Raw genomic sequence first — 25,075 nt, 5'->3', positions numbered from 1 at the left:
CTGGTTCGAGTCCCGGCTGGGTCAGTTGGCATTTCAGTGTGGAGTTTGCATGTTGGTGTGGGTTTCCTCTGGGTTCTCCGGTTTCCCCCACAGTCCAAACACATGCGCTATAGGGGAATTGATGAACTATGTTAGCCATAGTGTATGAGTGTGTGTGTGTGTGTGTGAATGAGTGTGTATGGATGTTTCTTAGTGCTGGGTTGTGGCTGCAAGGGCATCCCCTGCGTAAAACATATACCAGAATAGTTGGTGGTTCATTACGCTGTGGTGACCCCTGATAAATAAGGCACCACGCCAAATGAATGAATGAATGAAGTGTGTTTATGTCTGTGTTTTTATTTTAGACGGGTCCAGTGATTGACATGCCGGTGCCGTCCAGCTACAATGACATCACACAAGATGCCAAAATCCGAGATTTCATTGGCTGGGTTTGGTATGAGAAGGAAGTACTGGTTCCCACACGCTGGATCCAGGACAGGGGAACACGCATCGTGCTCCGAGTGGGAAGTGCACACTATTACTCTGTGCTTGTAAGTATGGATTTCATCATGCATATTGCTGACGGCTAAATTATTCATTAATTAATTAGGCCTTCTGTGAAATTTGTATTATTTTTCAAACATTTTCCAAATGCTGTTTAATAGAGAAAGGACATTTTTTATACAGTTTGCCCATCCCTGGTTTAGATTCACTGCCCGAGCCCAGACTTGACCTGATCAGACCTGCGGGCCAGGGGTGGAGCTGATATTTCCTGCTACTATCTTCAGGCCGTGATCAAGCATTAGTGGGTTTTTTTGTCATTACTTAATTAGCATAATTGGGTGGAAAGCTATATCATAATTAGGAATATTATATAAATAGTTTATCAAAGTTAGCCTAAGCAAGCAACACATGTGTGGGTCTACAAAGTTGCACACTTGCCAACGCATATCATGCACAGCAATGCTCTAGCTCACAGGTGTCCAAACTCGGTTCTGGAGGGCCGGTGTTCTGCAGATTTTAGCTCCAACTTGCCTCAACATCCTGCAAGGATGTTTATTGAAAGCCTAGTCAGAGCTTTACAGGACTCAGGGAGCGAGTTTGGACACCCCTGCTCTTGCTCCTGCAACAGTGTCTCCTTCACTGGCACACATTCACACTATCCATGCATTTATTGAGTAAAATTGCTACTTTTTACTGTCATTTAATGTGTTTTTGGTCATTATCAATGCACTGTCACTTTAATTGAGCGTGAGCAGCGGCAAAACCAGACCCAGAGCCGAAATGATCACAGCACTGCTGCTTCAGCTCTGCTCGCGCTCTGCACTGACATGCTGCTTCTGCATGCAGTATGAAAGCTCTAATCTGTTAACATGGATGCTGAGAAAAACATGCGCTGCTCACACTCTGCTCGCGCTTAGGGTGTGAAAGAGGTGGCAGCTAAAAAACGGGGACTTCCACGATGAAGCAGGCTTGCAATGGCTGAAAGGATGATAGTCAGCTTTCAGTGTCCTCTTTTGTTACGATCCATTCTGAAGAAACAAACAATACAGTTTACATGCTTGTTACATTATTGATTAAGATAAATCTAAACTCATTTCTGTAGGTCCAGCAACTCTGAATTGTGGTTGAGGAACGTCTGTTATAACATCCCACGTATTAAACAATCAGGTTTAAATCGGGCTCATAATTACGTAATGTGTCGTACCGGGTCAGGCTCAGACACAAGGTGCACGGTTAGGGTCGGGTTTAATTTTTTGAGCCTGATCTATGCTCTATTTTCAGTCAGGTTTCAGGCCTCACCATAGCACAGAAACTGCTCTAGTGAAAGTAAGGTATGATTTACTCTTAGCTGCATCTCTCTATTAGTTTTACAGCTCTGCATTTGAGCTAATGATATCCTCATAGATTGTTTAAATGATACAGGTGTCTGTAGATAGGCTATATGGGGGTTTAAGTCATATTTAACTGACCATTACTAGTTTGTAAATAGAAATGAACACCTTTTTTGGCCAGTCAGGTAAGGAGTGCCTCAAGGATCAGTTTTAGGCCCTTTGCTATTCACAATATGCATGCTACCTCTGGGAGACATTATTATGATGAGTTTTCCCTGTTATGCAGATGATACTCAATTAGAGGTAACACTTTAAATAACAATTTACACCATTTACCACTGCCTTATTACCTGCCTATTATTAAGATATTAACTGTTAATTAGCACTTAAAGAGGTTGATCTTATGCTACATCCATAATCCTGTCCAATACCTACACTAGAAATAACTAGAAATGTGTAGTTTTACAACATCTTGCTGATAATGTTTTTAGTTATCAGGCAGTATTAGTATATACTGACTAGCCACTTTATTAGGTACACCTATCCAACTGCTCGTTAATGCAAATGTCTAATCAGCCAATCACAAGGCAGCAACTCAATGCATTTAGGCATGCAGACATGGTCAAGACGATCTGCTGCAGTTCAAAGTGAGCATCAGAATGGGGAAGAAAGGGGATTTAAGGGACTTTGAACGTGACATGGTTGTTGGTGCCAGACGGGCTGCTCTGAGTATTTCAGAAACTGCTGATCTACTGGGATTTTCACGCACAACCATCTCTAGGGTTTACAGAGAATGGTCCGACAAAGAGGAAATATCCAGCGAGCGGCAGTTCTGTGGGCGCAAATGCCTTGTTGATGCCAGAGGTCAGAGGAGAATGGCCAGACTGGTTCCAGCTGATAGAAAGGCAACAGTAACTCAAATAAGCACTCGTTACAACCGAGGTCTGCAGAAGAGCATCTCTGAACACACAACACGTCCAACCTTGAGGCGGATGGGCTACAGCAGCAGAAGACCACACCGGGTGCCGCTCCTGTCAGCTAAGAACAGGAAACTGAGGCTACAATTCACACAGGCTCACCAAAACTGGACAATAGAAGATTGGAGAAACGTTGCCTGGTCTGATGAGTCTCCATTTTTGCTGCCACATTCAGATGCTCGGCTCAGAATTTGGCCTCAACAACATGAAAGCATGGATCCATCCTGCCTTGTATCAGCGGTTCAGGCTGGTGGTGGTGGTGTAATGGTGTGGGGGAGATTTTCTTGGCACACTTTGGGTCCATTAGTACCAACTGAGCATCGTGTCAACACCACAGCCTGCCTGAGTATTGTTGCTGACCATGTCCATCCCTTTATGAGCACAGTGTCTCCATCTTCTGATGGCTCCTTCCAGCAGGGTAACACACCATGTCATAAAGCGTGAATCATCTCAGACTGGTTTCTTGAACATGACAATGAGTTCACTGTACTCAAATGGCCTCCACAGTCACCAGAGCTCAATCCAATAGAGCACCTTTGGGATGTGGAGGATCAGTTTTGAAGGCAAAAGGGGTCCAACACAGTACTACTAAGGTGTACCTAATAAAGTGGCCAGTGAGTGTACATCGGCAGTATTAGTTCAAACAACAGTAGTTAAATTTTATTATGTCATCTTTTTAATTCCTTTGAAACCTGTTTTAACACATTTTAATCAGTGTTTAATCATTTATATTCTTTGTTTTATTTTATTCCTGTTTATGTAAAGCACTTTTGATCACCATTGTGTATGAAATCTGCTATTTAAATAAACCTGCCTTGCCTAAAATCTAACAAAAACTGTGTTAAGAAATAAAGACATCTCTCTGTTCAACATCACTTGGCAAACATTTGAAAGAGGATTAAAATTCCACACTAAGGCTAATCGTTTTGCCTTCAGCTGTATATTAATGCCTCTTTTATCACAGGCTGAATGTGCTATTTGTTTGTGATCTTGTGAGTGTCGTGTTGTATTTGACTCATCTGCTTAGTCACAGTCAGGACTGACACACTGTGTTTTATTTTTCCCATCATGCAGTGGGTGAACGGGGTGGAGATGACTGAACATGCAGGCGGTCATCTGCCATTCGAGGCGGACATCAGTAGCGTTCTGCGTCAGAGCTCTGGAGGTCCGTGTCGAATCACCATAGCAGTGAACAACACTTTATCTCTGGAAACACTTCCACCAGGAACCATCCAGTACATGAACGACCGCACAAGGTCAGAGGTCACACGCAAACACTGTGCTCAGTTTATTTATGAGTATTGGTTGTAGATAGAACTGTTACCTCACAGCAAGAAGGTCGCTGGTTCAAGCCTCGGCTGGGTCAGTTGGCGTTTCTGTGTGGAGTTTGCATGTTCTCCCCGTGTTGGTGTGGGTTTCCTCCGGGTGCTCCGGTTTCCCCCACAGTCCAAACACATGCGCTATAGGGGAATTGATGAACTAAATTGGCCGTAGTGTATGAGGGTGTGTTTATGGGTGTTTCCCAGTACTGGGTTGCAGCTGGAAGGGCATCCGCTGCGTAAAACGTATGCTAGATAAGTTGGCGGTTCATTCCCCAGATGAATAAAGGGACTAAGCCGAAGGAAATTGAATGAATGATTGACTAAAAAGTGTTCCCATATACATAAGAACTTGGACCCGCAAACAGTATTTTATACATCACAACTGAACAAGCGGATAATAAACAACATAATTATTTATATATTTCCATGGATGGCCCTGCCTAATACAACAAAATCTTATTAATTACCATCAGACATGTCTACTGGAGCAGTAAATAATACAGAACATTATCAAAGTGCATAATTAATTGGGCAAAGTCAATTATTTTCTGCCTTCTCCTCTCAGGTACCCTTCTGGCTACTTTGTTCAGAACACCAACTTTGATTTCTTCAACTATGCTGGAATACATCGCTCCGTCCTGCTGTACACGACACCCGCGGTGCACATTGATGACATCACAGTGCAGACGGCATTCTCCGATAACATCGGTAAGAGACCATTGCTGCGTCCCAATTCGCATACTAACCATGCTAAATAGTATTTGAAAGTAGAATTAGTACGTCCAGAATCGTAGTATGTTGAAAAGAGTATGCCAAAGGTATGGTTTACTATTTCCGAAACTCGAAGTGTTGAAGCATCCATACTCTAACCGCTGATATTGCCCACAATACATTGCGCAAAGGATGTGAATTCGATTTAGAACTACAAACGCGGGTGAAAATTGTAAACAAACTACAAACATGATGGACGCGCGAGACCAACCGTCAAGTAGAGAGGCTTCTGTAAAGATGTTTGTATGACTGTTAATTAATACCTCGCCCACTGGAACATGTTTTAATCGTGTTTTCGGTGTTATATTTCATCTGCAACAACAATACTGAGCTTATATAAAGACGTGTTTGGACAGTAACGTCTGAATGCAGAATCATCCAAACACCTGAGGAGATTTCTGTCTATGAAAGACTGGTGAATGGGAGATTAACTTGCTGCTTCTCCAATAAGGTAGGGAATTAAATATGACAAATGTGAATGATAGGGCTCGTAACAAAGCAACACAACGATCTGTTAACGAGGAAGTAGTATGTCCCAAAAGCTTGCATACTCTTCTGTTACACACTCAAAAGTGTATACTGTTCCTTCACAAAAAAGTACATACTTTTAGGGTGTAGTATAAGTATGCGAATTGGGACGCACCACATGTAAACATCAATACAGTCAATACAGACTATTGATATATTTAATATTACATTCAGCAGGTGCAGCCGAATCAAATGTTAGCACTTAATTGAATGGGCGTTATCAGCTGATAGATATGTGCCAGTAGGGGCCTTCTGCGCTTACTAATAGGCTCAGAAGGCTGTTATCATCCATCCATGTATTTTATTAACGTCTACCCCAACCCTAAACCCAACCGTCACAGTAATGTAAATACAGATCTGGAGTCTTCTCTATTATTTTAGCTGATTAACCATGTGGATGGATGATAACAGCCTTCTGAGCCTACCAGTAGGCACCCTACTGGCCCATATCTATCAGGTGATAACCACTGATAACGCCCATTCAGTTGAGTGATAACATTCGAAGCGGGTGTTTTTGTACAGGAAACGTGTCCAGGAACATGTTGTATTGTCTGATAGAGTCCAGCTAACGTGACATTTTAACATTTATTTTGTTACTCATGAATTGTACTGCATGAAAATAAAATGAGCAATGCTTGTTTCGCAAGTGCACATTGTTAGTTTTAAGGTGAACACTTAATCCGTGCAAGTTAATCCACCGTAAATGCACTGCTGTAAGTGAAAGGTGATAGGAGGAGCTCAAAAATAAAACCCCGCCCCCTATTCAATATTCAGTTTCGTTTGGAAATACGTCATCATATGAAAACAAAAGTTCTAACTCTGGACTTTAATATTTGTGAGTATTATGTAAACTCTATTGACAGTAAAGTGACACATTTAACCAGCAGGGAAAACCAGCAAGAATCAAGAATGCATGATTATCTGCTGTCATGGCTTTACAATCAATAAATGTGAATATAATGAAAGTCAATGGGGCAAAAACAGCCCCCAACATAACCAAAGGGTAGTCAATCTGAACAATGCACAGTTTAAGCACAGATGCTGTCTACACACAGAGCTTACATCTATAACAGTGTTTTTAGTGCATTAATATTAGGTATAGGAAAGATCTGACATTATTGTGATATGAATATAATTTCACTAAATTAATTGATTAGCTCTATTTTGGAATGATTTCATTGATTTACATAGATTGGGATGATCAAGTCTGTTTCTGTGCATTGCTTTGGCATAAATTCTGATCAATTAAAAGCATTAATAAATACAACAGAGCAGAGATGAAAGTTAAATAAACCATGCATAGAGTCTAAAAATATTAATAAAATAGCACAGTCATAAGTAATTTAAAAATAACTATATTTAATAATATCTGTATCTTTTAATCTTTAATAAATAATCTAAACCTGCCATGTGACTATTGCAGATACACGCAATGCAATATCGATATATTGTGCAGACATGATTGATAAGTGTGTGCCGTGTTTCTGCTTAATTATAATTTCAAGAGTTCACACTTAGCTGATAATCCCTAAAGCGTAATTGGCATGCTGTCCCGGGAGAGGGACAGCATGTCTCGTAATATCCTCGAGCCCGGGGCTCCCTCCCATTAAAAGGGCGAGAGGCGAGTTCGAGCTCAGGTAGGTCTCGAGAACTCCCCTGCTTGTCGCCGTGTGAGAAGTGTAAACTAAGGCTGTCTTGGGTGATAATTTGGTTTAGTGGATTGGCTATGATGTATGTTTTTGGATGGTGGGAGGTTAGTATTATGTAAACTCGATAAACAGTAAAACTGACAAATTGTTCCTCTTTCCAACAGGGAAAACCAGAACTTGAATATTATATGCTGTTATTGCTTTGCAATCAAAAAATGTCATTATAATGGCAGTCAACAGGGCAAAACAGCCACCAACATAACCCAATTGATATGTGTGGTGTGTTTCAGGACTGGTCAGTTATAATGTGTCAGTGTTGGGCGGCTCTAAAGCGGCTGTGAAAGTGACGCTCTCAGCGAAGGACGGCAGATGTGTGGCCTCGTCTGAAGGCCTCAGAGGAGTCCTCAAAATCACAGATGTCAACCTGTGGTGGCCTTATCTGATGCATGAGAACCCCGGATACCTGTACTCCATGGAGGTCAGAAAACTCACTCAGACACACAGCAGAGGAGCTTGTTTCTACAAGGATAGATAGTAGTAGTGTAACGGATCACAAATCTCATGGTTCAGATCGCACTACGGTTTTTGAGTCACAGATCGGACCATCTTTTTTATTTATCAACAAAAATTGGCTTTCTGTTATTACAGAAACAGTACTGTAAGAAACTCTTGGTTTTAACAAACAGAACTTACAGTAGAACCTGTAACATTAATAAAGATCAAATCAAAAAATAACCAGCTGAATAAAAAATATAAAGTAAAAATATTCAATAGTGTGAAAATGATGTTCACTACTGTTATAAATGAATGAATATAGAAGAGAGAACCCAGTCCAGGAGACTTGAAACAAGCAGAATTGCTTTATTGAGACGTGTTGGTTAATCTGCAGTCATACAGCGTCTTCAAGAAGTGTCTGCAAGAGCCTATTGGAGGTCTGCAGTCTGCGAGTTTTATCACAAGTCTGAATTAAGACAAAGCTGTTCTGTCTATAATGTGTTAGGAGGAGGGGAGATGGCTAAACAAAGCATGCAAATTCAGTTTTGGAGTCAGCAGGGTCAATTGGCATATAGGTGTAGAAACCGTCCCAGCTACTGACCACATGAGTTAATCAACAGAAGGGTTTCTGTAGAATGAAAGCATGACCCGCAAATTATGTTCTGGAGACAGAATCCGCCTGACCAGTTGACAGAAAAGAGAAAGCAAGTTACACAGCCGTCCTATGAAGCTGACACTTTGCATTACTTTGGAATATAAATTTATATTCCCACACAACTGTTGCTGATCATTCATTATAGTTATATAATTAGTCCCTTTATTAATCTGGGGTCGCCACAGCGGAATGAACCGCCAACTTATCCTGCATGTCTTTTATGCAGCGGATGCCATTCCAGCTGCAACCCATCTCTGGGAAACATCCACACACACTCATTTACACTCATACACTACAGACAATTTAGCTTACCCAATTCACCGCAGGGAGAACATGCAAACTCCACACAGAAACGCCAACTGACCCAGCCGAGGCTCGAACTAGCGACCTTCTTGCTGTGAGGCAACAGCACTACCTACTGCGCCACTGCATCCCCCTGTTGCTGATCATGCTATATGTAAAAATCTAACAGTATTATCTAGTACGACACATCATATTTATCGTTTAGTCTCATTTTTAATTAATGATTCAATAATTCACTCATAAAACTTCATATTTCATTACTAGATCTATCATTTCTGAAGAATTATTCAGTGACATATTTTTGCTGGTTGTCGCCACCTATTGGTTAGATAATGTTATTGCTACAACTTTCATTTTGAGCGTCAAGTTGCATTAAACTGTGATTTTAATCTTTACCATAAACATCAGTGGTTTTATCTAAACTATAATCTGTTATTTCAGTACTTCTGTGTTATTTGATTGTTTGTAACTTCATAACTAACGAAAAATACTGAATGTCTTCCTCGATCAAACGCAGAACACATGCATTCATTCATTCATTGACTCATGTTCTTTTCGGCTTAGTCCCTTTATTAATCTGAGGTCGCCACAATGGAATGAACCGCCAACTTATCCAGCATATGTTTTACACAGCAGATGCCCTTCCAGCTGCAACCCATCACTGGGAAACACATACACACTCATTCACACACATACAGACAATTTAGTTCATCAATTCCCCTATACCGCATGTTTTTGGACTGTGGGGGAAACCGGAGCACCCGGAGGAAACCCACGCCAACACGGGGAGAACATGCAAACTCCACGCAGAAATTCCAACTGACCCAGCTGAGGCTCGAACCAGCGACCTTCTTGCTGTGTAGCGAACGTGCTACCCACTGCGTCGCCAGAACACATGCAAATCATCACCATTTATAATTTGTTGTACAGGTGTTTGAATTGAGATCCCGGTCTTTTAATGATTAATTGTGCAGATTTACACTGAATGCATTAACGCAGGCTAAACAGGTAGTGACCATACCTGCCAACATTCCGGGAGACCGAGGTGGGGGGTGTAGCGGCAGTGTGTGTTTGTATGAATAACAGTTGAGAACCGGGTTAGGTATGTACTGTGGGGTTAGTAAGTGTATTGTAGACCGGGTTTCAGGCAGCCGATGCGATTTGATGCTATATCAAACCCAGGGGTGTTACAGACTGTACCAAAAAGCTAAGGACCGGGGGTGGGGTGAAATTACGGGAGTTTTCCAGGGGAAATAACAAAACGGGAGGGTGGTGGGAGATGGGTCTAAAATACGAGAGACTCCCGGGAAAAACAGGAGTGTTGGCAGGTATGAGTGACAGAAAATACCTTTAATAACGTAAGAAAGCATTTGGGGTGCTTTCACATCTGTAGTTCGCTTCATTTAGTCCGGACCAAGAGCAATAAATGATACACTGTAGCATTTTCTGCCGTCTTTGGGTCCTTTTCACACCTCACTGATTGCTTTGGTCCGAACCAGATGAAAAGAACCAAAATGCAGTCATCTGACAAAATCCACATCTCTCATTGGCCAGATGTTGTTAAACATATTTCCTAAACTGCTTATCGATTGGTCAGAATTCATGTGCGGGTAAATGCCAATGGAACTCCCGCAAGTAAACAAAGCGGCAAACACAAGATGTCACTTTTTATTATGGAGCTATATCTGCGCTGGCTGATCGTATCCCTGCTCATAGTATACTATATAGTTTGTGTACATCACTTTAGACAAACTATACATTTCGAGAATGAAGCGCGGGTGCGGCTGGAAAATAATGTATTAATGCTTCGCAAGTCACTTTAGGAGGTGTGGATTAATTTAGCTAAACTCAGACATGGTCATCTTGCAGAAATATTACCAATGATCCATCAGCTAATGTTTTCCCTTTCTCTCTCTGTTGGTAAAGCGCTGTCAACAAATGTTTTTCCTCCACTCCCCATAATGCACAGCACATCGGCCTAAGGCTGCTGGATTAGTATAAAAAGGCGCAGTACTTTTTGCAGTTGGGTCTGTTTTAGTTCGGATCATATTCTCACCACAAACGAACCACTCCAGGTTTGGTTGAAAGCGTACCGAGACCTCCTTTTGGTACGAGTACGATTGCTGCATTCACACCTGCACCAAGAGGGAAAATGAACTCTAGTGCGATTCAACCGAATTAAATAAGGCAGGTGTGAAAGCACCCTTAGATGGTACTTCCGTCATCATTATATCTTACAGAAAAGCCAAAAATGCTTTCATTTTGCATTTTGGATGATGAGAGAGTCAACCTTTTTGCGATTGTTACTAATTTAGGATTAAACTACAAGGAAAAAAAACTATTAATCCGCAGGTCATGTGCGTGCCAAGCCATGGGATATTTAAGACTATTCATTCATTCATTAAATTTCCTTCAGTTTAGTACCTTTATTCATCACATCTGTGGGCTTGCCACAGTGAAATGAACCGCCAACTTATCCAGCTTATGTTTTACATGGCGGATGCGCTTCCAGCTGCAACCCAGTACTGAGAAACACCCATACATACTCATTCACACACATACACTCATACACTATGGCCGGTTTAGTTAATCAATTCCTCTAAAGCGCATGTGTTTGGACTGTGGGGGAAACCGGAGCACCCAAAGGAAACCCACACCAACACGGGGAGAACATGCAAACTCCACACAGAAATGCCAACTGACCTAGCTAAGACTCAAACCAGCAACCTTCTTGCTGTGAGGCGACAGTGCTTATCACTGAGACACCGTGTCGCAGTTTGTTTAAGATTAAGATTATTCATTCATTCATTTTCTTTTCGGCTTAATCCCTTTATTAAACCGGGGTCGCCACAGCGGAATGAACCGCCAACTTATCCAGCATGTTTTACGCAGCGAATGCCCTTCCAAGAACTGGGAAAATATTAAGATTAATGAATTATTAATTAAACAAAGCAATTATGTTTATTCTTTAGTGCTTAGGTTAAGTAATACTTCAGTAATATGTAACTAATAGTAATACAAAACAAATAAAATGTTTAATAATAGTACATTTTACTTATAACGCACTTAACTTTTGGAGTAAAATCTCAAAGTGCTACAGGAGGGAAAAAGCATAATGAGATAAAGCAAACGGGAAAGTTAAAATAAATTCAGCTACCAACTAAAATTCACCCAAAAACAAAGCGATTCATTGTTGTTAATCAAAACTAAAGGTCATTAAATGATTTGCTTGCAGCATTGTCTAAAAAAAGCAGATGTCTTATTCATGTAATAAAATGGTTTAGCTGATAATATATTATGATAAACATAAGCTGTTGATCGTTACACGCAATTAAAGAGAGATGAAGTATCTACATGAGCAACATGTGACGCCAGTGGTTTTGTTCTGCTGTTTCTGTAGGTTCAGGCGAGCGCAGAGGACGGACAGACGGACATTTACACTCTTCCTGTGGGCGTTCGTACTGTTCAAGTCACCAGCACAAAGTTTCTAATCAATAATAAGCCGTTTTACTTCCATGGGGTCAACAAACACGAGGATGCAGACGTGAGTGCCAGCAGAGGGCAGCAAAACCAGCACAAACACACTGCACAAAACACGTTGCATTCAAATGCATTGGGGTTTTTTTGGCGTGCAAAGTCATTGAATGAATATGCACATATTTATTTGTACAAATCTTCCATGAAACAATGTGATTACAGGAAAAAAAGCAGGGAGAGAGAGAGAGATAGATGAGGAAATTGTTTTAGGTCGCTTTTAAAGGGATAGTTCACCCAAAAATGTAAGTTCTGTCATCATTTACTTACGTTTGAGTTTCTTTCTTCTGTAATGAAGATCTTCTGAAGAATGCTGGAAAAAAACATTGACTTCAGTAGTATTTTTGTATTTCAATGGCTGCATTTCTCCAACATTCTTCAGTATATCTGGTTTTGTGTTCAGCAGAAGAAAGACATTTGTAAAAGTTTCTCCCACTTATGAGGCTGGATGAAGAGTAAGTCAATTTTTTTGGGTGAACTGTCTCTTTAAGAGCTTGGATGTATTTTTAAAGGGGTCACAGTTAAACTACCTCATTTTTTTATTTTGTACAGTTCTTAAAGGTCCCTGCAACAACTGCCTAATTACTGTGCTGATTTGATCCTCATCAGAATGCTCTGTTTGAATGGGCGTGGCCAATTGATAGTTTTTAGTCATGTGACCTGTGTGGAGACCTTTTCATGTGGGGAAAAAAACAATGAGCCGTAATGGCGGCTACACTGGGATCTCCTTAGTATTTGTTGTTCTTACTATTGATGTCAATGGCTGATTTTCTCCATTTTTTTATATATCTTGTTTTGTAGGGGTTTAACCCCGGCATACTGGCCAAATTTGCCCACTGGCATCCATCCATCATGGCCTCCTAACCATCCCCATATCATAATAGGATATATGTCGAATGTCACGTGACCAAACCGGATCCCTGGGTAGAAAACTTCCGCTCATCACCAGTTCGTATGAGCCATCAGTTTGTTATTGACAGTAGTGAGTAGTATATATGTTATATAATAGGGTATATGTGCAACTTTTACATTCCAGTCAACCTAGGTAGGACACTTTTTCACTCTCCGCTAATATGGCGTTGTTTTATACAAGAAGCGTACAGGAACTACCAAAGTTAAGCATCAGATGTCCACCGGATATGCTCATTATCATCTACTGTAAATGTCCGGCCACCGAATTGGACAAAGGATTTAAATTGTACGCTTCATCATACATAATGGATTATGAAGGTATGTAAGCTAGCGGAGTTGAAATGCCGTACAATGTCACTACGTTAACTAGCTAACGCTGTAACGTTACTTAGTCTGCCGTATGGATCTACATATGCACCAGTATCAAATAAAGACAGGTTGACTGGTGATGTCAGCATTAGGGCAACCTGTCACAGGTCTATGAAGAAGTCTGAGACGCCACACAGCCTGGGAGTAACGTTATGGATGGTGTGGGAGTTCTGTTGGTTCAAGTTTAGAAACTGTTTTATTTGCTATTGTTAAAATAAGAATCTGTGATCATGACTAAGTCTTTTAGTTGTCCCGAAAGACTTGGCTTCATCACTCTGTCTCCTCTCCACCAATCAGCTGGTGTGTGGTCTGGCGCGACATGGCTGCCGTTGCATCATCCATGTGGATGCTGCACACTGATGGTGGATGAGGAGATTCCCCCCAATTTGTAAAGTGCTTGGAGTTTCCAGAACAGTGCTATATACATTTAAATAATATAATTGTTATTATTAAGGAGGATTTTTTTTCATTTCTTAATCAATAACCTACTGTAAATTACAACCATTAGAAATGTATGTGATTTATATATGATATTATAACACATGTTATCCTTTTGTAAGTGATTTCATGTTTAGAATAGAATATTCTCAATAATACTTGTAAAGGAAACATGTGCCGTTTACATTTATTTCAGTTAATATGGAAAACGAGTGCATGTTTTTACCAAAACTAACATTTTTTAAATGCGTGCGCGTGTAAACAATATAATTATGGGTTTTTTTTCTCTAAAAAAAGTAGTTACACCACCCCATTTAGAGCATCATTATGAGCGTTTTACATTGATAAGCAGATATTAGTGGAACCAGAAAGTGTTGAGTGCTGAACCTTACAGGATCTTTATACAGTGCTATGAGCTCTAATATATCAAAATATAAAGGAGATTTGGGGTTTTCAGTTTATGACCCCTTTAAGCCAGGCGTGTGGTAAAACTAGCTGAATCCAGATGTTTACACACCCACTTTACCCACAGACCTGCGTGCTGTAGTTGTGTTATTATAGCTGATGTTTGGCCAGATACAAAGGTCAAGGACACACACTGATCCTCACACACAGCTGTTATTATGAGGGAAATACTGCTTTACACTTTTTTAATAAATACTATAATGATTTATAGTAAATAATAGTGTTTTTGAGCCATACTAAGTGTATTATACTTTATATGTTATAGTATTTACAGCTCTGTTAATGAATGCTCCAGCATACAGTAGTATTAAATATAGTGAACTGATTAACTGTAATGTAGTATACTTTAGTTTTACTACAGTAAACTGTGGTGTATTGTTGTATAATATATCCTATAGCTGAATAAAACTACACTATTGGGTCTTTTGTTTATATTACTATAGTTCCCATAGTAAATCATTAACTATTTTTAGAAACCACAGGAGATTAATTCAGTACTTTACTATAGTGTGGTTCATAAACACTATAGATTGACTATAAATTCCTATAGTTTTTTCATGTGGGTTTCTTTTTGAGTAATTATTCATCTCATTTTAGTAGCATGTACATTTAACTATATATAAACTAAAAGGTTTCTTCCATGGCTGAATTGTAATGCTAGTCTTTATTATAAAAGTAAAGGCGAACATGTGCCTTATAATGTTTTATGGGGATTCAATTCACAAATTACTATAATAAATAATTCACATTGTTTTAGAAATAAAAACCAGAGCTGGGCTGATTAATTTAAATTGCAATCAGTTTCTGATGAAAATTTACAGTTGAAGTCAGGATTATTAGCCAGTTTTCTTTTTAATTATTTCCCAAATGATGTTTAACAGAGCAATATGATCATATTTTTTTGGTCCCACTTTATATTAAGTGTCCTTAACTACTCATTACAATGTACTTATTGTGTAAATACATGTATTTACTGTGCACTTATGCTTGATTAATAACTTGTAGGTAATTACACTTGTAATTAAATTCTGTAACTACATTTGTAAATACACTGTTGACCATCCCTTACACCTTAACCCACCCTTAAACCTAGCCATACCACCAAAACTGTCCATAACCCTACCCCTATCCCAACGCAAGAGCACCACAAGTGTTCTCAAATACATTATGATCACAGTAAGTACATTGTATTTATTTTTTGATGCAAGTACACAGTAGTTAAGGACACTTAATATAAAGCGGGACCATTTGTTCTTCTGGAGAAAGTCTTATTTGTTTTATTTCGGCTAGAATGAAAGCAGTTTTTAATTGTTTTAAACACCATTATAAGCTCAATATTATTAGCCCCTTTAAGCTATATATTTTTTCTACAGTCTATAAATCAAACCATCATTATACAATAACTTGCCTAATTACCCTAACCTGCCTAGTTAACCTAATTAACCTAGTTAAGCCTTCAAATGTCACTTTAACCTGTATAGAAGTGTCTTGAAGAATATCTAGTCTAATATTATTTACTGTCATCATGACAAAGAGAAAATAAATCAGTTATTAGAGTTATTAAAACTATTATGATTAGAAATGTGTTGAAGAAATCTGCTCTCAGTTAAGAAAATAAACAGGGGGGCTAATAATTCTGACTTCAACTGTACATGACAAAATGAGTAGTTTACACATTATTACACATTTACTGCAATGTAATCTGACTATTTTTAGATTGCATTTAGATGACTTTTGCACTAACGCTTATTTGGCGTCACAAACATTCAAGTTGGATAATCTTGTGCTATTTTGTGATATACAAACATATTTATTAATTTTTATTAGCAACAAAAACCTCAACAGCTTGTGTTTAAAGTGCAATGATGAACAGTTAAAACTTCACAATAATCACACTAATACACCTCGCTGTTTGTGTTTGCTGATAGTAACACTGAATAACACTAACTCACAGACATTTACTTCCAATTAAGCACAAATTACAATAAAACAATATTGAAAATATATAAAATAGACAGCAATTTCACTTTAAAAAAACATTAGAAGTGCAGATTGCAGTATCAGTTAAAACAGATACACAGTTGAAGTCAGAATTATTGGTAATTTTTGTTTTCTTTTTCTTTAATATTTCCCAAATGATGTTTATCAGATTCAGGAAATTTTCACAGTATTTCCTATAATATTTTTTCTTCTGGAGAAAGTCTTATTTGTTTTATTTCAGCTAGAATAAAAGCAGTTTTTAATAGTTTTAAAGCCATTTTAAGGTCAATATTATTAGCCCCCTTAAGCAATATTAGTTTTAGATTGTCTCCAGAGCAAACCACTCTTATACAGTGACTAGCCTACTTGCCCTCACTTTACCCTAGTTAACCTAGTTAAGCCTTTAAATGTCACTTTAAGCTGAATACTAGTGTCTTGAAGAATATCTAGTCTAATATTATTTACTGTCATCATGACAAAGAGAAAATAAATCAGTTATTAGAGATGAGTTATTAAAACTATTATGATTAGAAATGTGTTGAAGAAATCTGCTCTCTGTTAAACAGAAATTGGGGAATAAAATATACAGGCGGGCGAATAATTCAACCGTATATAACATATACAGGTATATTCTGAAAAATATATAAACAATAATAAAGGACTAAACTGAGGAGAATAATTGAACTGTAAACAACATGCTGCCATTGTGTAAATAATATGTCCGCCATAAGAAGTAACTGTAATCTAATTAGGAGTGTTTTAAAAAGAAGTTTACTTTTGTAATCGGATTACGCAATGTAGATTACATATAATCCTTCACCAAACTGTTTGTGATGAATGCTGCTGTTTGTGTGCAGATTCGAGGGAAAGGCTTCGACTGGCCTCTGGTGGTGAAGGATTTTAACCTGATGAAGTGGATGGGAGCGAACTCTTTCCGCACCAGTCACTATCCGTACGCTGAGGAGATCCTGCAGACGGCGGATCGACACGGCATCGTCATCATCGACGAGTGTCCAGGAGTCGGCATTAAAGACATGTAGGAGCTTTAACAATACGTTATTAGTGTTTATTTGTGTCAGTCACACTTTTCAGCAAGTAGGGGTGTGACAAGATCATTTAATCATCAAATAACCTGTGTGTTTTTGTATATATATATGTGTGTGTGTGTGTGTGTGTGTGTGTGTGTCCTTCAGACGCAGTTTCGGTAATGTTTCTCTGGCTCATCATCTGACCGTGATGGAGGAGCTGGTCAGACGTGATAAAAACCATCCGTCTGTGGTCATGTGGTCTGTGGCCAATGAGCCGGCGTCTGAAATGCCGCCTGCGGGACTCTACTTTAAGTAAGACCAACTAAACATCAGCCGTTCATGCACAAAGCCAATTGCAATAATGTCATATTTTGCGTTAGGGCTGCACGATTTATAGTTTCAGCATTGACATCACAATGTGTGCATCTGCAATAGTCACATCGCAGGATCTGCAATGTTGAGTTGATGTTATAGTTCAGCAGGAGCCACAATTGCAAAGAGTAACAATAATAGAGTAAAAATCAACTTAAGGCCTGTGATTGTGTGAGCATTTCTGGAGAGTTTAAAGCATTCAGGGGCAATAGATTTGATAACTTTAGTGAAGGGTAAATTTATGGGATTATTAATATGATGAAGACTATAGAGTGCTATTTTACATTTCACTATTCATTTTCTGTAGCTGTTTCTTTCACTTGTATCTTGTATATGTTGTGTTCAGTGTATTCACTTTTATGCAGATGATTCAGTCTTATTTGAATCCTCCCAAACAAACTATATGAACGAATTATTTCCAAGTAGAGCTACTAAATCATCTGGTTAAATTGCAGCAAAACAATATATTGTGATGTCAGATTTGTCCTATGTCATTCAGGCCTATTTTGCACGAAAGCCTGGTCAAAATAAATAAATAAAAATGTATATATTTTAATATATATATTTTAATATATATATATATATATATATATATATATATATATATATATATATATATATATATATATATATATATATATATATATTTTTTTTTTTTTTTTTTTTTTTTTATATAAAATTATATATATATATATATATAAAATTATATAAAAATATATACATTTCCCCAATTTCTGTTTAACAGAGAGATCAGATTTCTTCAGCACATTTCTAATCATAATAGTTTTTATAACTCATCTCTAATAACTCATTTCTTTTCTCTTTGCCATAATGACAGTAAATAATATTAGACTAGATATTCTTTACTAATTAATATTAGACTAGATATTCTTCAGTAAATAATATTAGACTAGATATTCTTCAAGACACTTCTATACAGCTTAAAGTGACATTTAAAGGCTTCACTAGGTTAATTAGGTTAACTAGGCAGGTTAGGGTAATTAGGCAAGTTATTGTATAACAGTGGTTTGTTCTGGAGACTATCGGAAAAAAATGAGCTTAAAGGGGCTAATAATATTGACCTTAAAATGATTAATAAAAAAATTAAAAACTGCTTTTATTCTAGCCGAAATAAAGCAAACAAGACTTTCTCCAGAAGAAAAAATATTATCAGACATACTGTGAAAATTTCCTTGCTCTGTTAAACATCATTTGGGAAATATTTGAAAAAAATAAATAAAGAAATAAAGAAATATATATATATATATTTGTAAATATTTCCCAACTGATGTTTAACAGAGCAAGGAAATTTTTACAGTATGTCTGATAATATTTTTTCTAAAAAAAAAGCTCTATACAAACTAGCTTAAATTTTATTTGATTTTGAATATTATTTAATATGCGAATTGGGATGCAGCATCAGTCTAGATTACATGCAAACAGACAATTGCAATAATGACATATTTTACATGAAAGACTGCTCAAAAACAAGCTTCTCTAAATTTTGTGGCATTAACTTGGTGTGTATATGAGTTTATTCATAATCACAAATTCCAGGAGAGACTGATAATGTGTGTGTGTGTGTGTGTGTGTGCGCGTGTGTGTGTGTGTGTGTGTGTGTGTGTGTGTGTGTGTGTGTGTGTGTGTGTTTTCATGTCCGGCTGTCGTTTTGCCAGTCATGATGCATCATAATCAGTGGTTTGTGTGTGTGTCTGTGTATATTCCTTTCCTGTTCCACGAATGTAATGAATATCTTCAGGTAGAAAAACCTGCCCTGACACTCGTTTTCATACCTGATCATCATACACATGCCGCGGGTCTAATAATACACCCTTCACTGAGTCTGTACACACTGTAAAATATATCCGTTTTCAATATTTTGTGATTCATGTTTTGATTTTTCCCTGTTTATTTCTGCTTTCGCATTGCATTATGGGAGCTTGATCTGTCCTCTGGCAACTTTAACCTTGAAAAGTCAGAAAAATTGACTTTTGTTTACTATTTTTAATAGTTTATAGTTTTTAATTATTTATTTATTTAATGCTATATTGTCTGGGCTGGTGTTATATGTTACGCTACAGAATCCTTGTAATAAACTGCAGCACATTTTCTGCTATATACACATTTATTTCTCTACATATTATTTCTGATTCATTATATTATTATTTTAAACTACTAAAATGTCAGTAAAAGTCACTTTGTTAAACTGTAGAGTTAAATTTTCAACATTAAATGTGGACAGAGCAGAGATCAACATCCCATAATGCAATTCCTAAGTTGAAATAAACACAGAATAGGAAAACTGTTCATTAACAGAGGTTTATTACAGTGTAGCTGTAACATCTGCTGCAATTAATTACGCTGACTAGTATTGTTACAATCATTGATGTGATGCTAATGTCTGAAAGTCATTATATCACAGGATCACCGAATATGGAGATGTTAAAGTAGCGATTCAATATGGTGATATACAGTTGATCAGAATTATTAGCCCCCTGAATTATTCGCCCCCCTGTTTATTTTTTCCCCAATTTCTGTTTAACAGAGAGCAGATTTCTTCAACACATTTTTAATCATAATAGTGTTAATAACTCATCTCTAATAACTGATTTATTTTATCTTTGTCATGATGACAGTAAATAATATTAGACTAGATATTCTTCAAGACACTTCTATACAGCTTAAAGTGACATTTAAAGGCTTAACTAGGTTAATTAGGGTAACTAGGCAGGTTATGGTAATTAGGCAAGTTATTGTATAATGATGGTTTGTTCTGTAGACTATCAGAAAAAAAATTAGCTTAAAGGGGCTAATAATATCTTCCTTAAAATGGTGTTTAAAACAATTAAACTGCTTTTATTCTAGCTAAAATAAAACAAATCAGACTTTCTCCAGAAGAAAAAATATTATCAGACATACTGTGAAAATTTCCTTGCTCTGTTAAACATCATTTGGGAAATATTTACAAAAGAATAATTCTGAATTCAACTGTATGCTCAATTAAATTGATAATTTACCCGCAAGTTCAATTTTACCCACACTTAAATGGTTGCAAATCTTTTTCTCTCTTCAGTTGAACACAAAAGAAGATGTTTTGAATAATGTTGGCTTCCATTGACTTCCATAATAAGAGGAAAAACACAATGGTAGTCAATGGTGACTACCATTTAGGACATTCGTTCATTTTCTTTTCAGCTTAGTTCCTTTATTAATCTGGGGTCACCACAGCGGAATGACCCGCCAACTTATCCACTATAGTAGGATGCCCTTCCAGCTGCAACCCATCACTGGGAACATTTGGGACATAGTAAACACACATTTTTGGGGCGACACAGGGTCTCAGTTGTTAGCACTGTGGCCTCACAGCAAGAAGGTCGCTGGTTCGAGTACCAGCTGGTCCAGTTGGCATTTCAGTGTGGAGTTTGCATGTTCTCCCCGTGTTGTTGTGGGTTTCCTCCGGGTGCTCCGGTTTCCCCCACAGTCCAAACACATGCGCTATAGAGGGATTGATTAAGTAAATTGGCCGTAGTGTATGAGTGTGTGCGTGAATGAGTGTGTATGGGTGTTTCCCAGTACTGGGTTGTGGCTGGAAGAGCATCCGCTGTGTAAAACACATGCTGGAATAGTTGGCGGTTCATTCCACTGTGGCCACCCCTGATGAATAAAGGGACTAAGCCAAAGGAAAATGAATGGATGAAATTAAATTGATAGTTCACCCACACTTAAATAGTTGCAAATTTTATTCTCTCTTCAGTTAAACACAAAAGAAGATATTTTGAAGAATGTTGGAAACCTGTAATCATTGACTTCAATATTGGGGGAAAATGCTATGATAGTCAATGGTTACAGGTTTCCAACATTCTTCAAAACATCTTCTTTTGTGTTTAACTGACGTAATTTTCATTTTTAAGTGTACTTTCCCTTTAAATGAACTCAGTTTATTAATTAACTAAACATAAAAATCGTAATGAAATAATTTATATTAAATAAATGAATTTTTTTAAGTTTTTAAACAATAAATGGAATTCAATGGAACTTTTTACCTAATAATTTAGATTTTGTCAGTCACTTATGATTATTATATTATGTTTTTTATGAGATCTTAAAAGAACTATTTTAATATACAGCTCTTTAATAATGTAAATTAGTCAGGGGCGGCACAGTGGCTCAGTGGTTAGCACAGTGGCCTCACAATAAGAAGGTTGCTGGTTAGAGTCCTGGCTGGGTCCCCGTGTTGGCGTGGGTTTCCTCCAGGTGCTCCGGTTTCCCCCACAGTCCAAACACATGCACTATAGGGGAATTGGATAAGCTGAATTGGCCATAGTGTATGTGTGTGTGTGTGAGAATGTGAGCATGTATGGGTGTTTCCCAGTACCGGGTTGCAGCTGGAAAGGCATCCGCTGTGTAAAACACATCCTGGAATAGTTGGCGGTTCATTCCGCTGTGGTGACCCCTGATAAAATAGGGGACTAAATCGAAGGAAATTAATCAATGAATGAAATTGACTCTGCAAGGAATGTCCCTTTAAAGTGTTGTTCTGTTCTGCGCAGGGAGCTGATCTCTCATACGAAGTCTCTGGACTCCAGTCGTCCAGTCACGTTTATTACCGACAGCAACTACGCCAGAGATCAGGGGGTGAGACAACACTTCTTTTATATGCAGTACATCTGTCAGGTCTGTTTCGCAGCATATGACTGCATGATATTGGAAAAATCTGACTAGTTTTCCAGTCATATATGATATTTTCCCTCTGTTTGGAAATAATTAATACATTTATATTGATTGGGATGACTCTGTAGTGGAGTGAATCGTAGATAGAAATAAAATAAACTAATTTTAAGCATAGATAAATGCAATAGAGCAAACATGGAAGAGTAGGACTGTATGATATCTGAAAAAACTCCTTTTAATATGTGAAATATTCCTTCTATCGCATGCCATTGCTTTTATATAGAACACGGTCTAAATCAGCCGTTAGGCTCGATAGTCAGACTCACTCCTATTTGTCGTCAATCTGGCAACCTGCGCTTGTGTTTGTTTTGATCCAGGAATGCAATACCTAGTTCAACCACTGTGTGTCAAACTTACACACTGCAGCTTTAACATATTGCATTTCTGTACTTCACTAGGGTATATGCTGAAGCATGCTAATAGGACTTTTAATTTGCCAGTAACCTGGGTTAATCGTTTCCGGTGAAGTGTATGCCAATGCGATTTCAGCGCGTTTAAGGTCTGTTTTCTTTAAAAATCAGCGATCTCCACTGGCTGAGTGATATCTGATATAAAGTGGGTCTCAGATTGTACAAGAAGCACTGCATTAAATTACATTTCCCCATCATGTCTTTATAATACGAGCATTTGTTTTACCCCAGTATATTCAATGGAGCTTCTGCGCTAGCCTGCCCGCTAGCCACTGAAAACCAGAGAGTGTTGTTTATTTCATTTTTATCTTTGTTCTGTTGTTTTCATCTGTGCTTAAATTATTTTATTTAGTGTATTTATGCAGATGTACTCATCTACAAATCATTCCAGTCAATATAAACTCTCTTGAAATGCTCACGCAGTAAACTCAGTAGCTTTCACTTCATTATGGGTCAAATTTGCTGGTAGAACTCCACAAATTGACAAATCCTGTATTATGAACTGTAGTGCTGCTCAGCTATTTGGAGTGAACACACACACATATTGCGATATCAATGCTGAAACCATATATTGTGCCGTCCTGGTGCAGAGTAATCATTTCACAAGCTACTGTACAGGCCGAGCGTGTGATTCGACCTGTGTAAACATTCTTATCTTATATTGTGATGAGCTGAGCTGTGGGAGATCTGCGTCATCCAGATCCAGCGCTGACACACACACACGATTCTCAAATTTACCCTAGATTATTCTGCTGAAACACATTCACTCTCGTTTGATAGATTACACACACACACACACACACACACACACACACACACACAGTCCAGCAGACTTTTCTATAGGTTTATGATGTGAGGAAACTGTGCATGTCTGATCTTTTGTGTTTTTAAATGTGTTCTAGTGATATTCAATGTCATGCATACTTTCACATTGGCATTACACTTTTAGATAGATAGATAGATGGATAGATAGAACATTGGATGGATGGATGGATGGATAGATAGAACATTAGATAGATAGATAGATAGATAGATAGATAGATAGATAGATAGATAGATAGATAGATAGATAGATAGAACATTGGATGGATGGATGGATGGATGGATGGATGGATGGATGGATGGATGGATGGATGGATGGATGGATGGATGGATGGATGGATGGATGGATGGATGGATGGATGGATGGATGGATGGATGGATGGATGGATAGAGAGATAGATAGAACATTAGATAGATGGATAGATAGATGGATGGATGGATGGATAGATAGAATGATAGATAGATAGATAGAATGATAGATAGATAGATGGATAGATGGATGGATGGATGGATGGATGGATGGATGGATGGATGGATGGATGGATAGATAGAACATTGGATAGATAGATAGATAGATAGATAGATAGATAGATAGATAGATAGATAGATAGATAGATAGATAGATAGATAGATAGATAGATAGATAGATAGATAGATAGATAGATAGATAGATAGATAGATAGATAGAACATTAGATGGATGGATGGATGGATGGATGGATGGATGGATGGATGGATGGATGGATGGATGGATAGATAGAACATTGGATGGATGGATGGATGGAACGTTAGAAAGATAGAACATTAGATAGATAGATAGATAGATAGATAGATAGATAGATAGATAGATAGATAGATAGATAGATAGATAGATAGATAGATAGATAGATAGATAGATAGATAGATAGATAGAACATTACATTAGATAGATAGATAGATAGATAGATAGATAGATAGATAGATAGATAGATAGATAGATAGATAGATAGATAGATAGATAGATAGATAGATAGATAGATAGATAGATACATAGATAGATACATAGATAGATAGAACATTGGATGGATGGATGGATGGATGGATGGATGGATGGATGGATGGATGGATAGATAGAACATTGGATGGATGGATGGATGGAACGTTAGAAAGATAGAACATTAGATAGATAGATAGATAGATAGATAGATAGATAGATAGATAGATAGATAGATAGATAGATAGATAGATAGATAGATAGATAGATAGATAGATAGATAGATAGATAGAACATTACATTAGATAGATAGATAGATAGATAGATAGATAGATAGATAGATAGATAGATAGATAGATAGATAGATAGATAGATAGATAGATAGATAGATAGATAGATAGATACATAGATAGATACATAGATAGATAGAACATTGGATGGATGGATGGATGGATGGATGGATGGATGGATGGATGGATGGATGGATGGATGGATGGATGGATGGATGGATGGATGGATGGATGGATG

At 37.8% G+C, this 25,075-nt stretch overlaps 1 protein-coding gene across 1 annotated transcript in view; it reads left to right on the top strand.

Annotated features, from left to right (window-relative positions):
• The window catches only part of gusb (glucuronidase, beta), a 35,103-nt gene that overhangs the window by 4,586 nt on the left and 5,442 nt on the right, over nucleotides 1-25,075 (top strand). The window contains exons 2-9 of the mRNA XM_056457226.1: nucleotides 345-530; nucleotides 3,866-4,047; nucleotides 4,679-4,821; nucleotides 7,352-7,539; nucleotides 11,915-12,058; nucleotides 17,070-17,248; nucleotides 17,406-17,552; nucleotides 22,163-22,247. Of these exons, the coding sequence (XP_056313201.1) occupies nucleotides 345-530; nucleotides 3,866-4,047; nucleotides 4,679-4,821; nucleotides 7,352-7,539; nucleotides 11,915-12,058; nucleotides 17,070-17,248; nucleotides 17,406-17,552; nucleotides 22,163-22,247 (1,254 nt within the window). The remainder of the gene's footprint in view (nucleotides 1-344; nucleotides 531-3,865; nucleotides 4,048-4,678; nucleotides 4,822-7,351; nucleotides 7,540-11,914; nucleotides 12,059-17,069; nucleotides 17,249-17,405; nucleotides 17,553-22,162; nucleotides 22,248-25,075) is intronic.

Source organism: Danio aesculapii, chromosome 5 (assembly GCF_903798145.1).
Source record: "Danio aesculapii chromosome 5, fDanAes4.1, whole genome shotgun sequence".
In the NCBI taxonomy this organism is placed as follows: domain Eukaryota; kingdom Metazoa; phylum Chordata; class Actinopteri; order Cypriniformes; family Danionidae; genus Danio; species Danio aesculapii.
This window is presented reverse-complemented; position numbering and strand designations above follow the sequence as displayed.